Here is a 17,485-nt window from a genome sequence, read left to right as displayed (position 1 = left end):
AATTAACAAAAAAAATTAACAAAAAGTAGATACTGTCTGTACCTGCTAACTAGGTTTTCAAGGCACCTGGAAAACTGAGGCTAAGAAATCCAATGACCTTGGGGCGCCTGGGTGGCGCAGTCGGTTAAGCGTCCGACTTCAGCCAGGTCACGATCTCGCGGTCCGTGAGTTCGAGCCCCGCGTCGGGCTCTGGGCTGATGGCTCAGAGCCTGGAGCCTGTTTCCGATTCTGTGTCTCCCTCTCTCTCTGCCCCTCCCCCGTTCATGCTCTGTCTCTCTCTGTCCCAAAAATAAATAAACGTTGAAGAAATCCAATGACCTTAATTTAAAAAAAAAAAAAAAAAAGGCAGGGAAAGACCACCTGCTTTCTTCCTGTGCATGTAAAGAAATAGGTAATTTAAGGGTTACAGATAATTCAAAGGTGGTGTCTGGACACCCCAAGTGGATAGTCATCAGTTGCCCAATGGCCTACAGTTGCAGCAGAAGGAGATGTGGCAGCAGCTGGTCCTCAAGAGAAACCCCCGCTCCTGTTGTGATATCCCTGCTTGCTGAAAGCTGCCTGCCTTCATTCCAGCCCTCAAAACCGCCTCTCCTAAAATTTTCCTAGTCCCCAGGCTACAGATAAGCTACAAAAGAATGCTTGGTTTAGGGCCACTATTCTTACAGACCTGCAACTATAACTGGTACAAGGTGTATTTACCCAGGCTGTGTCATACACCCAATCCAGGAATCCTAGAGCCATGGAAATGACTGGGACCATTCCGTAAGACAGCCTGAAAGCTAGTGGCTGGGTTTCGAGTTTGTTTCTGTTTTTGCATCGGGCATAATTAGCAAACAATAAAAATGCATGAATCTTTAGGTGTTCTGTTGAGTTTTGACAGTTAGATACATCTGTGGAACCACCACCTAAAACAAAATAGAGAACAGTTCCTTCATATTCCATTCCATCAATTTCCTTCCCCCAGTCAAGCAGCATTTTCTGATTTCTATCACCATGGATTTGTTTGGTCTGTTCTTGGATTTCATGTAAGTGAAATCGTATAATATGTATTCTAGTGGAATTGCTGGGTCATGGAGTATAAGAAACCACCAAACAGTTCTCCAAAGTGGTTGTATCATTTTACACTCCCACTAGCATGTACAAATATTTTAGCTGCTTCGCATCTTTACCAAATGTCAAGTCTTTTTTATTTTAGTCATTTTGAGCACTTTTTTTGTGTCATTGGCCGTTCTTGAGTCTTCTTTTATGAGAGGTTTGTTCAAGTGAGTGGTCAAATGATCTGCTCATTAAAAAATTTTTTATTTAGGGTGCCTGGGTGGCTCAGTCGTTAAGCATCTGACTTGAGCTTAGGTCATGATCTCACAGCTCAGGAGCCCATGCCCCGCTTCGGGTGAGCCCCACTTCACTCCCTCTCACACTCTCTCTCTCCCTCTCTGCACCTCCTGGGATTCTCTCTCTGCCCCTCGCTCACTTGTGCACCCCCCCGCCTCAAAAAATACATTTTTAATTAATTTTGCTCATTTTTTATGGCCTATTATCCATCTTTTTATTGTTGATTTGTAGAAGTTTGTTATCTATTCTCAATTCCACTGATATATATAGCGTAAATATATTTTTCTCAGTTTGAGGCTTATCTTCTTCTTAAGAGGCTTATCTTATCTTTTTCCCAGTTTGAGGCTTTTCTTAATGGTGTCTTTTGGTGAGCAGAGTTAATTTTGACGAAGTTCAATTTATGTTTTTTTCTTTCCTTGGTAGTGCATTTTTAGGAAATCTTTAGCCAAGTTTGCAAAAGTATTCACTTCTCTTCTAGAAGCTTTATGATTCTGAGTTTTGTATTTCAAGGTGTAGAAGACTTTCTTTCAACCTTGTTCTTTTTTCTTGTTTTGTTTATCATAGGTCCTTTCCATTTTCATGTATATTTTAAAGTGAGATTATTTAATATCTTCAAAAAAGCCTCTGGAATTTTGATTGTGATGGTATTGAATTTATAAATGAATGAGAGCTACTAATTTTGACAGACTCTTTCATTGAACATGGTAAGGTAGCTGCAGTGAATCTCAACATTGCTGTCAGCATAGTACAAGAAGATGTAAAATGTATTAATATCATGGATTTTAAGGGAAATGAAAAATTAAAACTACAGAGAGATACATGAGATTGGCAAAAATCCAAAAGTTTAGTACCTTTGTATTGACTATACAGAAGGGAAGAGGCGCTCTCGAATGCTGCTGGTGGTACTGTGGACTGTACAACACTAGAAGGGAAGCTTGGCACTACTTACCCCAATTACAAATGCATGTATCTTTTCACCCAGCAACTCCTCTCTAGGATTTACCTGGCAGACATACTCACCCATATGCAAAATCACATGAGCACAAAGTTACATGTTTGAAACAGCACAAGACTTCGATTAGGGTGTTCATAGAGTAAAATATGAGACAGCTTTAAAAAAGAATGAGGAAGCTCTCTACATAATGAAATAGAAACATTTTCTAGATGTATCATTAAGTTAAAAAAAAAAAAACCCAAGGTGAAGAACAGTATAGTTTACTACCATAAGAAAAACAAAAGTGGAGAAGAGGACTATTTCTATTTATTTGTATATGCCTAATGAATGGCTGGAAGACTACACAAGAAACTAATAACAGTGGATTATCTCTATGGAGGCAAGAACGAGGTTGATGGAGGCAGGGGTAGGAGGGAGACTTTTCACTGCATACCTGTATATACTTTTTGATTTTTGAACTATGTGACTATATTATTCAAAATATTAAATAAATTTTGCCGATGAATTTTTCCTAAGTATCTGGTGAACACTTTATGAACCATTAATGAACCTTAATATATACCTAGGCTTTATATTAAGTACTATGTACGTATTATCTCATTCAATCCTTATATCAACCTCATGGTGTAGATGCTACAATCACTCCTGTTTTACAGAGCAGGAAAACCTCAGACTCAGAAGGTCATGTGGCTAATAAGCCGTAAACCTGGAATTCAATCCAAAGTGTGTGAGATTAACCACCACACTACCCTGTATATCTATGAAATAGTTTTGATGATATATGTATTGATTAATATAAAAAAATAGCAATCACCTGCTGCCCTTCTGTGCCCTCAGCAGTAACCATAGCAACAGAGTGCGTTCCCGCCGAGGAGATGACTGCATCGTGAGCTGGGACCGTGATGGGTGTGCCATCCTGCGTTACCATCGTGATGGTATTGCCAATGGCTTGCATGTCAGCTTGAGATATGTTGACCTGCAACACAATGCATTTTACATATCAGTCTGTTTCTTGTTCTATTTGGCAATCTTTAGTAAGGACTAGGCCTAGTCCTTAAATAAGTCTACTCTGTGGAGCAAATAAGAATTCTATAATGGAATAAACTCTTTAGAAAGAGATCGTCAGAAAACCTTTTTCTTTTTTAAAAATCTTAAAGTCATCTTTATGTCCAACATGGGGTTCCAACTAATAACCCCAAGACCAAGAGATCAAGAGTTGCATGTCCCACTGACTGAGCCAGTTAGGTACCCCCAAACTGATTCTTTCTTTCTTTATTTAAAGTAGACTTCAGCCCAGTGCAGAGCCTAACACAGGGCTTGAACTCATGGCCCTGAGATCAAGACCTGAGCTGAGATCAAGAGTTGGATGCCTGGGGCACCTGGATGGCTCAGGTGGTTAAGCATCTGACTCTTGATTTTGGCTCAGGTCGTGATCTTATGGTTTCGTGGATTCGAACCCCGTGTGGGGCTCTTTGTGCTACCTGCATGGAGCCTGCTTGGGATTCTCTGTCTCCTTCTCTCTCTGCTCTTCCCCTGCTCATTCTATCTCTCTCAAAATAAATAAACTTAAAAAAAAAAAAAAAGAGTTGGATGCTTAACCGATTGAGTCACCCAGGCGCCCCAAGCTATTTCTTAAATGCACTTCCTCCTCTCCATCTCTACTGCCAATTCACACCCTTACTTTTTCCTTGTCTGACTTTCCACAATAATACAACTTCTTTTTAGGTACTCAGTCTAACCCTTTCTTAAGCCATCCTCTACCTTGACACCTTTTTAAAAGAACAAATTTCATTATGCTCCCTGTTCAAATGCCCAGGGCCCCCCATCACTAGAGTTTAGACTTTTTACATGGTATTCATGACCTTTTGCAATCTGGCCTTTAACAGCATCTCTAGACTCATCTTCCACTACTTCTAAACTAGCAGCTGGCATTCCAGCCACAACTAATCATTTGCAGTCCCAGAGTGTCATATTCTATTTTCCTGGCTTTTCCCTTCCCTTCACTCTGCCTGACAAACGCATGAAAACTCCTCAAGATCCAACTAAATGGGGGGCACCCGGGTGGCTCAGTCAATTAAGCATCCAACTACAGCTTAGGTCATGATCTCGCTGTCTGTGAGTTCAAGCCCCGCATTGGGCTCTGTGCTCACAGCTTGGAGCCTGGAGCCTGCTTCAGATTCTGTGACTCCCTCTCTCTCTGCCCCTCCCCCACTCGTGCTCCGTCCCTGTCTCGGAAAAAATGAATAAATGTTAAAAAAAAAAAAAAAGATCCAACTAAATGGCCATTCTCTAAAAGGGTCTCCAAGATTCCTTCAGGAATAATCATTTACTCCTTCCTCCAGGCTGCCACCGCACTTTACACATTCCTCAATTACATACCCATCATAAGAGGTTATTGTTCATTTAGAAATATCTCTCTCCTCCTTGACTATGATACCCCCCCCTTCCTATATTCCCCACATTAAGCCAACCAAAGTATCTGGCATTGGGTAGACATTCCATAAATGTTTGCTATTTAACTGACTAAAGGAATGGAAGAGAAATCTAATCCCTGAAGGAAATGGGAAGGTTACATCTGGAGAAAATACATCGGGATAAGGAAAATAGCTGCTCTGGAACACATGAAGGGGGATGAGGCTCACTTTATGTGGTCAGAGAGGAGCCAGGAGTGGCTGACATAGCAGGAGGTTCCAGTCTGATAAACATTAGAATTACCCAACAATGGAACAGGCTGCTTCTTTTGAAACTGCCTTATCTGTTTGGGGGCTCCTGGAGAGGGGAATTCTCTTGGGAGGGAGGGAGGGAGGTTACATCACATTACTTCCAGAGGGCCTCTGTCTGTGATGATCTAATTCAAGAAAAAGTCTTAGGATTGATGCTAAATTAAAACCGGGTTAGTAAATATGTTTAATCTTGCACAGCAATCAGTGGACAAAGAATACTGTGAGGGTGAGGAATTAGTGCCATCAAAAGTGAGGGGGAAGGGAATGAATGGGATGGTACAAGCACTTTTAATTTTCCAATCCTGAATATGTGCTGCTTCCTAGTTAGCATCAGCATGGTAACAGTTATCAACACAAAGGGCAGATTCATCATGGGAGGTAAGCTCTGCGACAAGTAAGGAGAGAGTTCTCCATGGAAGAGACAGTTATAGGAGGATAAAGAACCCCATATGCTCATTTCTACCAGGTACTAAGACAACCTTAGTTGGAGCCTAAAAATAAAATAAAGTCTGGATTATTTTAGGCTAGTGGCATCTAGAAACGTTCAGAGAATAACCATTATACTGCTTTTCCTGGGGAAATCAAGATACCTTTCTATGAATTCTGGGAGATAAGTTAAGTGAACTTCCATGACTCCAGGGAGGGAGAGAGACACACTTTGGAAATTTTATAAGTTTTGCCCATCACTGACTTCCCAGGATCTTTTAATGATCAACCCCTCAGCCAAGGCTCTGTTGGTTTCTCAATCTCACCTCTTGGATCTAATCAGCTACTAAATCCTATCCTTTCTCTGAATTATATTTTCACACAGATCCTTTACTTTTCAAGCCCTCCATTTCACTGTGGTTCTGACCTTTACCACCTCACCTTTGAGCTACACCAATAACACCATGGGAATGCTGGGCTCACAACCATCCTGTCTCTCCTGATGTTCTTGTATGTAGCCTCTTTCAGCAGATTACTAGAAAGCCTTCGGGAGATCTAGCATTGCTTGCAAGCTGATATTCAAGGCTTTCCTCGATTAAGGCCCAACCTGCCTTTCATGCCCATGTTCAGAGAAACAATATTTAACTTGTTTGGCTTTTGGTGGATACTTACATGCTGAGTCCCATCCTGGGATATGAGTGTAACTTGTTGACTCAACCCAGACTGGGTTACTGTGGCTACTTGTGTAGACACAACATCATCCCCTTCTACACCTGTAACATACGTGATCTGGGACCCTTTAAGAACATCTTCACTTTGACCTATTTAAAACAAATGAATCATTTATTTGACCAACCAAGCAAGCTGTTTAGAAAACAGAGGATATTTTCTCTCTTTTTTTTTTTTATCGCTTTGAATATTTACTTTTTTCCCAAGTTTTTACTTTAATTCCAGTTAACACACAGTGTTGTATTTGTTTCAGGTGTACAATACAGTGACTCAACAATTCCATACATCATCTGGTGCTCATCATGACAAATGCACTCCTTAATCTCTATCACCTATGTAATCCCTCCCCCAACCCATCCACCTGTCCTCTGGTAACCATCAGTTTGGTCTCCAGAGTTGAGATCCTGTTTCTTGATTTGTCTTTCTCTTTGCTTGTTTTGTTTCTTAAATTTCACATATGAGTAAAATCGTATGGTATTTGTCTTTCTCTGACTTATTTCACTTAGCATAATACTCTCTAGCTCCATCCATGTCATTGCACATGGCAAGATTTCATTCTTTTTTATGACTGAATAATATTTCAGTGTGCTGGTATAACACTCTGAATTAGTGTTTTTGTATTCTTTAGGTAAATAGCCAGTAGTGTCATTGCTGGATTAAAAATAGCTCTATTTTTAACTTTTTGAGGAACCTCCATATTGTTTTCAGAGTGGCTGCACCAGTTTGCATTCCCACCAACAGTGCACAAGGATTCCTTTTTCTCCATATCTTCACCAACACCTGTTGTTTCTTGTGTTGTTGATTTTAGCCATTCTGACAGGTGTGAGGTGGTATCACATTATAGTTTTGATTCGCATTTCAAAAACAGAGAATACTGTAAATATGACAGAGACATTTATACAAATTAAAGTGTATACATGTTATAGTCCAAATCACATGGCTTCTAGCACCTCCTTTTAATTCCTCTACCTTTACTTTTGTAAAGCCAAGCCAAATCAAAGCAGACCAAACCAAACCTTTCCACATCAAATTTAAATATTCTAATTTTGGGAGACCACTCTTATTCTTAATTGGAGTAATTATGTGATACTGTGCATGTGTGCTGGGGGGCAGGGGGAGTACTGAACAGGAAGACTGCCTGGCAAATAACCCTTCCAACATGGCAAGTATGCTAAGTTCTTGCAGTCACTTAAGAAGCTTTTAAATATGATAACACAATCTTCATAAACATTAGCCGCAAAACCAGAACGGTGTGTAAACAGAACCTACTAATACTAAATTACTTACTCTTTAACACAAGTGATTGACCACAAGTCATCAGTACACAATGACCACACTGTGTAAAGACAATGTAATGGCACATTATCTGGGGAGAGGTTAATCATTTAATAAGGGACAGAACAGGAGCACCCATCCACTTCCTTAAGTCATGAAGAACCAGCAAGTAGACAGCAATTTCAACAGTCCATTAGTGCTATACTTGGCAACCAGGAAGTCTGCTGATCTATTTTTTCATCACTTTTCACCTCCCAGGAAGCCAGAAGGAGGGTAAATATGTTTTTTTTCTTCCTTCAAAGAAGGACTTATGCTAATTTAACAGTACTTCTCAAAGTTAGTGGCTGATGCATGCACTCCTATGGCTATGGTCATCATGGTAAAATCTCCAGTCATTATTTCATGTCTTTTTGTTCTGTTTCACAACTATTTATATACCATTATTCCAATGGGCTACCATACCTAGAGAATTATATGAGAGAAAAGGAGTACAAATCCATCCCTATTCTTGGAAAAATAATCTTTGTTTATTATTTTTTAAATAAAATCTGTATCATTATATTACAGACTACTTTCTAAAATACAAGAAATTCAGACAGTCTGAAAAATCAGCACTAAAGGAAAAAGACTGAAGAAGCTTTAGAAAGGAAGAATTTCAAAACCTAAGCTTGTCCAGCCTATTTAAAAAAAAAAAAAACCTGCTTTCTAACTGCAAGGATTCAGCAGTTGTTGGGTTTTCTAACCATGCCCACTTACAGTGCTTTGGCTAGAAAGTACTATAGCATTCAGGACTGAAGGAATTGTTATTTTCTCACCATCACATGACAGATATCTGAAAAAACAAATTAGAACTACAGGGAATCATTTCAGCAGGGAGTGAATGATCTGTTCTTTCCCTTACTCTCCAACACTTCAATATAAGAATGAGAAAATATGATTTCTTTTAATTTTTAAGTCTACTTTGTTTAGGAGGTACTCAGTGAAACAGTAGGATGGCCCAGGCTTTGTTTTATTGGGTGTGTGTGTTTTTTTAAGAAAACCTACTCACTTACTTTACCTATTTACCTATGCTAAGTTACTTACGTGACATCACAGAATGGGATCCTCTAAAATATTTTTTCCCCCAAGAGTTTATTCTTATGAAATGAATGTTTTTGTCTCCTTACAACAATACCTAATAGCACATAAATCAACTAAAAGTTATTTGGGAGTGCTCTGCCGTTCTCATGCTTAAGATCAACATCCTTAGGGCACCCGAATAGCCTAGCTGCCCCTACCTTGCTCTCCAGCCTCATTTCATACTGCCTTCCCAGGCAGAAGTGCCACATTGGCCAGGCTTCTTTTAGTCTCTCCAATTTACTTTGCTCTCCCCAACCTCAGGGCTTTTTGTATTTGCCATTCCCTCTATTCAGAATGTTCTCTTACCTTTGCTCCTTATTTCCCCTCCCTGCGAAATCCCTGCGTCTCCACCTAATTAACCCCTATCCGCTCTCTAGATCTCTCGTAGTAGCTGTTACTTTAACCTATGTAAGAAGTGTGTCTAGCTAACCTGTACTGAATTTAAAAATACCAGAAGGCTCACACTGCTTTTGCAGGGGATTTATTGCAACTATTTGCATTCACATCCAATTATACGTAGGAGTCACTTTATTAAGCAGCAAAATAACTCACATCACTCAACTTCAACTCAAACCAAAGCCCAGACTGCTCTAGACAACAGGGGGGCAGTGGGTAACACGTGCCCTGCTCTGCCTCCAGGTGTGCCAGGGTCCTCTGCTCCTGCAGCTCAGGCCACTGTCACTTGAAACACATGTGATCTCAAAGTTGGAAGGTTCCAGGGCTTCCTTAGGGATAATTACAGCTTTTCTTGCCAAACGGAAGCCACATTCAAGAGGCAAAAAACCCTTCATCACGTATGTAAGCATGACTGAGGTCTGGCACCACAGCCTGGCCATTTCTCAGAAGAAAAACAGCAATTCAAGCTGGGTCTCCTAAATCCATTTTATTCCCATCTTTCTGTTTCTTTAACAAGAGGAGAACTAAACAGGGGTAAAAAGAAAAAGAACCTCCCAGGCTAGATTAACTTCCCTTCTTATACATCCCACAGCACCAAGTACCATTTTTGGCTACCACTTATTACAGTTGTAAATTATATATTTGTGTGATTATTTGAATGAAACTTTATGATCTGAGAAAATGCTATGCATCATAAATTATGGTAGCTGTTGATTCCTAGAGAGAGAGATTTATTGGAAAGAACACTTACCTGGAGGAGGCTCAAAGAAGGCTTCCTGCTCCTCCTCGATGGGCTCAGTGTCATTGTGGGCCGTCCGTTTGTGCATGGCCAGTGTGGAGATCTGCTTGTAGGTCTTTCCACAGTGATTACAGTTGTATGGTTTGGAATGAGTGTGAACAACATGATGTTTGTACAAACTGGAATATTCTGTAAACCTTTTGTCACATCCAGGGACTGTACAAACATATGGCTTTTCACCTAAGAACATACACACATACACACAAAAATCAACTTTTACATATATGAAGGCATAATCAATCCATTCCTCCCATGGGGAAAAAAAGCCTCTAATGGCAAAAATAGATGTCTGTCAAATCTCTCTTTTTTTTTACAATTTATTTTTGATAGAGAGAGAGCACAAGTGGGGTAGGGGCAGAGAGAGAGGGAGACACAGAATCTGAAGCAGGCTCCAGGCTCTGAGCTGCCAGCACAGAGCCTGACGCGGGGCTCAAACTCACAAACCACGAGATCATGAACCTGAGTCAAAGTCAGACGCTCAACCGACTGAGCCACCCAGGCGCCCCCCCCCCCTTTTAAGTTTTATTATCTATTTATTTTGGGAGAGTCCAAGTGGAGGAGAGAGAGAGAGAGAGAGAGAGAGAGAGAGAGAGAGAGAGGGAACCCAAGCAGGCTCTGCACCAGCAGCATGGAGCCCTACCTGGGGATCGAATCCACGAACCGTGAGATCATGACTGGAGTCTAAACCAAGAGTCAGACACTTAACCAAATGAGCACCCAGGTGCCCCAATGAACTGTCCAATCTCTTTCTATACTGCTACGAGGCAGAACACAAAAAAAGACTCTCTATGATTTTGTCTTTGTTCAAAAGGCTGTCTACATTCTAAGTCTTATCTCATGCCTGAATACCACTCTTCCCTTCATTTCAAGGGATGAGAAAAGTAAGGATAGAGATGTTGCCCAGGGTAACTCTAAGCCTTGATAAAACTAATTTATTGTTACCTATAACTAGACAAGTCAGTAACATTAATGCTGTATTAAAAATCACAATAATAAATGCAATGATTACTATAACAAATGCAGCTTTCCCTAAGGGTTTTATAAGGATAATAAAAAAGGTCTAGAAAATCTACTAGACATAGTCTGAACACTTCAGTAAATCTAAAGGACATATTCATATAATTTCTAAAATGTGCATACACATGTGTGCATACAAGTGCATGTCTTACTTTATTCTCATTTTATACCTTCCTTGGATAACTGCATTTTCTTGTATGGTTCTAAACACAGTAAAACCACCCATAAATAGTAAAAAAATCTCACACTAATATAATCTGTAACATAAGTCTTGAATATAAAGTAATGGGAAATTGCTTCCTGTCCTCTGCCCAGTCTATAGTCTCAAACTAGGGCAAGGTAAAGTTCTTATCTTGGTAGATGATCATGGGAGACATGTGTTGAGGGCAAGCCCAGGCACAGGAAGGGCAGGCAATTCCAATAGAAAACCAGTCCCATTGATATTTAGTCTGGAGCAGAAACCGCCACTAAGTGGCACCAAACCACAGTCAAGATGTAAATGAATTTGAATTGCACTTTGGAGCTCCCTACTGGTTATCTGCATAGCCTCAACTGGGTTATCTAGCCAACCTTGCAAGAGTGGATTGAATTTTATTTACATGGCTGAATCTTTGTACTCCACTTACTGCATAACGCGGGCATTTACTATATCATCTACCTGATGATCACTAGTCAATCTTTTCTACCTCTTGGGTCAGACCAACATTTCTAACTGCCTACTGCACCTCTCTACTTCAACAATTCTCAATCATGTACACATATGAAAGACCTGGGTTTTTAAAAATATAAACTGATGCCTGGGCCTCATCCCAGTAAAATTATGTCAGAACTGTGAAGATAGAATATGGAGAATTCTATTTTTAAAAAGTGAATTCAACATGCAGCCACATTTAAGAACACTGCTTGGGGAGCCAGTCAGTTAAGCATTAGACTTTGGCACAGTTCATGAGTTCAAGCCCCACACTGGGCTCTCTGCTGTCAGTATGAAGCCTGTTTCAGATTCTCTGTCCCCCTCACTCTCTGCCCTTCCTCTGCTCTTGTATGCATGCACTCTCTCTCTCTCTCTCTCAAAAATAAACATTAAAAAAAAATTAATTAAAAATAAAAGCACTGCTCTCCTTAAATGTTCCAAAGATCAGTATAGCTAAACTTAATGTGAGCATCCCTCTTATTGGAATCTAATTTGCCCATTAAACAGGTGAACAGCAAACTTTCAGGTAATGAGTCTATATTCCATTTGCTTTAAATGGGCAAAATAATGTTTTCTCAGCCCATCTAAAAATCCCAGCCAATTTCCCCAAATATCATAAAAAGGCCCTTAAGCACCTGTGTTATAATCCACTAGGAATGTTTACATAATATTAATATAGATAAAATACCAATTATCTAGGGGGTGCCTGGGTGGCTCAGTTGGTTAAGTGACTTGATTTTGGCTCAGGTCATGATCTCACGGTTTGTGGGTTCGGGCCCTTTGTCAGGCTCTTTGCTGACAGTGCGTAGCTTGTTTGGGATTCTCTCTGTCTCTCTCTGGCTCTCCCTCACTCATGCTCTCTCTCTCTCTCTCTCTCAAAAATAAAAAAATAAACTTAAAAAAACCCCAATTATGTAATTATTTAACAGTCAATGAACTCAGTAGTGGGTATATGTCTGTGTGTAACACACAATGATACAGTAAGTATCAGACAGGAATTCTGTTTTCCTTCTACAACACAAACACGTAAAAATCAAATCTCTTAAAGACCTAAAAGGAATACAAATTATAGTAGCAAAATATCATTTTTCTTCTAATCTATGGTTTTCTTTTCCAGGCCTCTGGGTTTTCACAGTCTTTTCCGTTTTCTTAGAGAACACTTTAATAATGTAGGAAACATGGTGATGGACTCAGTCTAAAAGTCAATTTCCCCTGGGAAAGCCTTCCTTGAATACTTCTCCATTCCCACAGAGATGGCTGCTCCCCCTCTCTACTCCCATAACATCTTGTCCACGCAATGGGAGAAACTGCACTCTGTAGCAATTAAATATCTGCCATCTCTCCCCAGTTCTACTGCTCTGGACTATGTCTTATCTGTCTCTGTACCTCTGATGCCTGGCAGGGGAACACACAACAGATGCTCAGTCTGCTGACTAAATGAATGTATACATGCTAATGTGAAGTTTTTTTAAGCTGCTTAATCCCTCCCCACCATGCCAAGTGGTAGGAAGGAGAGAAGGAAGAAATTACTTGGAAATGGGTTTATGGAAGAAAGATGGAAGGCAAAGAAATCAGAAACTGTTACCTGTGTGTATCCTCACATGATTTTTATAATTGGTTGCACTGGCAAATGCCCTCCCACATCCTGGTTCTGTGCAATAATAAGGTCTTTCTCCTGTGTGTGTCCTAATATGCACTTTTCTGATATTTGATGTTGTAAAAGACCGACCGCAGCCTTCAAAGGGACATTTAAAGGGCCTTTCTCCTGAAAATACAAAAAGGAATAAATTAAATAGTGCAAAAATACATAGAAAATTGAAATGTCTTATCCTTCAATTCTGCCTAGGATCATACTCATAGAGTCCTTCTGCACTTCCCTTTCAGGTTTTTTTCCCCTATGAATAGCGTCTTCTACTCCCAGCTTAAATTTATATAGGAGAATCTGAATATTATTCAAAACTTATCATTGCACAACTTTCCAAGAAGGAATCATCCAGATGGGCATATTAAAAATGAGCTGAGAAAAGCAGAGAAAGAAATATCATAAAGAAATACAAAAGAAAAACAGAGTTAGGGGTGCCTGGGTGGCTCAGTTGGTTAAGTGTCCGACTCGGCTCAGGTCATGATCTCACGGTTTGTGGGTTCGAGCCCTGTCTCGGGCTCTGTGCTAGACAGCTCAGAGCCTGGATCCTCCTTCAGATTCTGTGTCTCCCCCTCTCTCTTCCCCTCCCCCCATTCATGCTCTGTTTCTCTCCGTGTCAAAAACAAATAAACATAAAAAAAATTTAAAGAAAAAAAAAAGTTAGGAATAAGAATTATGTTAGAAAAACACCAGAATCCCCAAAAGCTTATCTCCTATTTTATTTATTATGTAATACTTCAAAGAAAAATTTATGTTTTTTAAAAATCCAGTGTCTAGCACATAATATGCATCACATATACTTGCTGAATATATTACTATTACTATTCTCATAAACTAAGCTTATGAAAAAGTCTAACCTGCCAATTATATTTCTTTTCTTCATACCTGCTTTATACAACCTCAGAACCCAAAGGGCCTTTAAATTGTCAAGCATGAAATAATAGCCTTTGTTTTTGATGCTTTTTTAGAATGAGTTTGAAGTAAGCAAACAACTCTTGTGATATATAAAAATCTCTGTGTATAGATAGATAAATAGATATAGATATTTACCCGCACATATAAAAGTGTGTTATTTTTCTTTTGGTCAAGTAAAATTAAGATTTTCCTGCTGGTAAAAAAAACACTCCAAAAGATTTCTGCCCTCAAATCTGAAATCATTTAAAAAGGAGCAGGAATCTCTGATCCTTTCTTTAGAGCAAGTTTTCTTTCAATATGTTAACTTAAAGAAAGTACTTTGTCTTGGGTAAGTCCCTTCTCCTGTCTGGATCTAGACAACCTTAACCTTTTCCCGGCTCTGCCATGTTGGGATGATAAGGAATCAAGAGTTCTAACAATTCCCATGGTGATATATACACTACTACACTACTCCTCTGACTCTATAGAACCTTGCTTTATTTTTGCACTGAAATCACTTGTTTGTAAAAGTCATCCCTAAAGCCCCCTTACACAACCCAACTTTTTACCAACGAAAATACTTACAATTTAAAAACTGTTACACAAATATGTAGTTTGCTAAATGCATACTATCAAAGGAATCACAATTTCAATGTTTTGACCAAATATTAATAGAACTAGATTATGGTTTTATACTTTTACATAACAAGTTGGCATTATACAGTAAATCCAAATAGAATCTGCAGGAATTTGGAAAAACATGCTTCTGATACAATGGATAAAAATAAGTACATGAATGAAATAGAAGCAGAGACCTACAGCTTTGTTTGTAAACACTGTATAGTCATGTATTTTTTTTAAGTTTATTTATTTATTTTGAGAGAGAGAGAGCACAAGCAAGCCTGTGAGCAGGGAAAGAGCAGAGAGAGAGAGAGAGAGAGAGAGAGAGAGAGAATATGAATCCCAAGCAGGCTCCACACTGTCATCACAGAGCCTGATGTGAGGTTCGAACTCACAAACTGTGAGATCATGACTTGAGCTGAAATCAAGAGTTGGATGCTTAACTGACTGAGCCATCCGGGTGCCCCCTGAACATTAAAAAGCAAAGCCTATCTGGGATCAAATTTGAGCTAAAAGTTAAACTTTAATGAATGGACAAATCCTCCATGGAAATTTGCTAAACTATTTCAGAATACTTAGTAGTACCTGGGGACAAAGTTATCACACTATGTTTAAACCATCTGTAGTAAAATTTCAAACTAAATTATTAAGCTATATATAATATGCTTAATCAATAGCTTGTAACAGTACCTCTTATCAACAGTTTCTGAAATCTTTCCAGCTCTCATCCAAAGCAAATAATTACCTTTATAATTGGTTTTCCAATTCTACAAATAATCAAGTACAAGAAAGGGAGGGAAGGGGAGATATAAACAAAGTACCCTTTAGGAAAAGGAGAGAAGGAAGTTTAAAGGGAATGAGATATGATCACAAGGAAGTAACAAGCCTTTCTTTCTCTGGGGCTGTTAGGAGTTCATTTTCTTTTTTTTTTTTTTTTTTTTTATAATATATGAAATTTATTGTCAAATTGGTTTCCATACAACACCCAGTGCTCATCCCAAAAGGTGCCCTCCTCAATACCCATCACCCACCCTCTCCTCCCTCCCACCCCCCATCAACCCTCAGTTTGTTCTCAGTTTTTTTTTTTTTTTCAACGTTTATTTATTTTTGGGACAGAGAGAGACAGAGCATGAACGGGCGAGGGGCAGAGAGAGAGGGGGACACAGAATCGGAAACAGGCTCCAGGCTCTGAGCCATCAGCCCAGAGCCCGACGCGGGGCTCGAACTCATGGACCGCGAGATCGTGACCTGGCTGAAGTCGGACGCTTAACCTACTGCGCCACCCAGGCGCCCCTGTTCTCAGTTTTTAAGAGTCTATTATGCTTTGGCTCCCTCCCTCTCTACCCTCTTTTTTTTCTTCCCCTCCCCCATGGGTTCCCGTTAAGTTTCTCAGGATCCACATAAGAGTGAAACCATATGGTATCTGTCTTTCTCTCTATGGCTTATTTCACTCAGCATCACACTCTCCAGTTCCATCCACGTTGCTACAAAAGGCCATATTTCATTTTTTCTCATTGCCACGTAGTATTCCATTGTGTATATAAACCACAATTTCTTTATCCATTCATCAGTTGAGGGACATTTAGGCTCTTTCCATAATTTGGCTATTGTTGAGAGTGCTGCTATGAACATTGGGGTACAAGTGCCCCTATGCATCAGTACTCCTGTATCCCTTGGATAAATTCCTAGCAGTGCTATTGCTGGGTCATAGGGTAGGTCTATTTTTAATTTTCTGAGGAACCTCCACACTGCTTTCCAGAGCGGCTGCACCAATTTGCATTCCCACCAACAGTGCAAGAGGGTTCCCGTTTCTCCACATCCTCTCCAGCATCTATAGTCTCCTGATTTGTTCATTTTGGCCACTCTGACTGGCGTGAGGTGATACCTGAGTGTGGTTTTGATTTGTATTTCCCTGATAAGGAGCGACGCTGAACATCTTTTCATGTGCCTGTTGGCCATCCGGATGTCTTCTTTAGAGAAGTGTCTATTCATGTTTTCTGCCCATTTCTTCACTGGGTTATTTGTTTTTCGGGTGTGGAGTTTGGTGAGCTCTTTATAGATTTTGGATACTAGCCCTTTGTCGGATATGTCATTTGCAAATATCTTTTCCCATTCCGTTGGTTGCCTTTTAGTTTTGTTGGTTGTTTCCTTTGCTGTGCAGAAGCTTTTTATCTTCATAAGGTCCCAGTAATTCACTTTTGCTTTTAATTCCCTTGCCTTTGGGGATGTGTCGAGTAAGAAATTGCTACGGCTGAGGTCAGAGAGGTCTTTTCCTGCTTTCTCCTCTAAGGTTTTGATGGTTTCCTGTCTCACATTCAGGTCCTTTATCCATTTTGAGTTTATTTTTGTGAATGGTGTGAGAAAGTGGTCTAGTTTCAACCTTCTGCATGTTGCTGTCCAGTTCTCCCAGCACCATTTGTTAAAGAGGCTGTCTTTTTTCCATTGGATGTTCTTTCCTGCTCTGTCAAAGAGTAGTTGGCCATACGTTTGTGGGTCTAGTTCTGGGGTTTCTATTCTATTCCAGTGGTCTATGTGTCTGTTTTTGTGCCAAGGAGTTCATTTTCTTAAGCAATAGCTTAATATAGGAGAAACAACGCTGAATTGAGAAGGAACTGGGTGCCTTAGGTTCTGGTCTCAGTTGGGCTAGTACACAGACATGCAATCCTAGGTAAATAAGCCTGCTGCTCAGATAATACCTGCAAACTGAATGGGCTGGTTGTCTATGACCATTGTTCACCTTTTTTTGGGATATGGACCCCTTTGAGATTCTAAAAAAAATTATGAGCCCTCTTCCTGGAAAGAATTTCTAGAGTTTAAGAGAAGTCCTTGAAGCTAACTCTGAAATGTCCAGAGACTCCTTCCCCAA

General features: G+C 39.8%; 1 protein-coding gene across 4 annotated transcripts in view; it reads right to left on the bottom strand.

Annotated features, from left to right (window-relative positions):
• Window positions 1-17,485, bottom strand: part of ZNF143 (zinc finger protein 143) — a 56,376-nt gene that overhangs the window by 4,494 nt on the left and 34,397 nt on the right. For all 4 annotated transcript variants that reach the window (XM_047070486.1, XM_047070488.1, XM_047070485.1 and 1 more), the window contains 4 exons: window positions 13,048-13,227; window positions 9,707-9,934; window positions 6,109-6,257; window positions 3,102-3,263 (listed from right to left, as the gene is read on the bottom strand). In XM_047070486.1, coding sequence (XP_046926442.1) covers window positions 3,102-3,263; window positions 6,109-6,257; window positions 9,707-9,934; window positions 13,048-13,227 — 719 coding nt within the window. The remainder of the gene's footprint in view (window positions 1-3,101; window positions 3,264-6,108; window positions 6,258-9,706; window positions 9,935-13,047; window positions 13,228-17,485) is intronic.

This window comes from Lynx rufus, unplaced genomic scaffold (assembly GCF_022079265.1).
Source record: "Lynx rufus isolate CCGP_SWC_20201006 ecotype Redwood Valley unplaced genomic scaffold, mLynRuf1.p SCAF_9, whole genome shotgun sequence".
In the NCBI taxonomy this organism is placed as follows: domain Eukaryota; kingdom Metazoa; phylum Chordata; class Mammalia; order Carnivora; family Felidae; genus Lynx; species Lynx rufus.
Note: the sequence above shows the minus strand (reverse complement) of the source record. Positions and strands in the feature narration are given on the sequence as shown.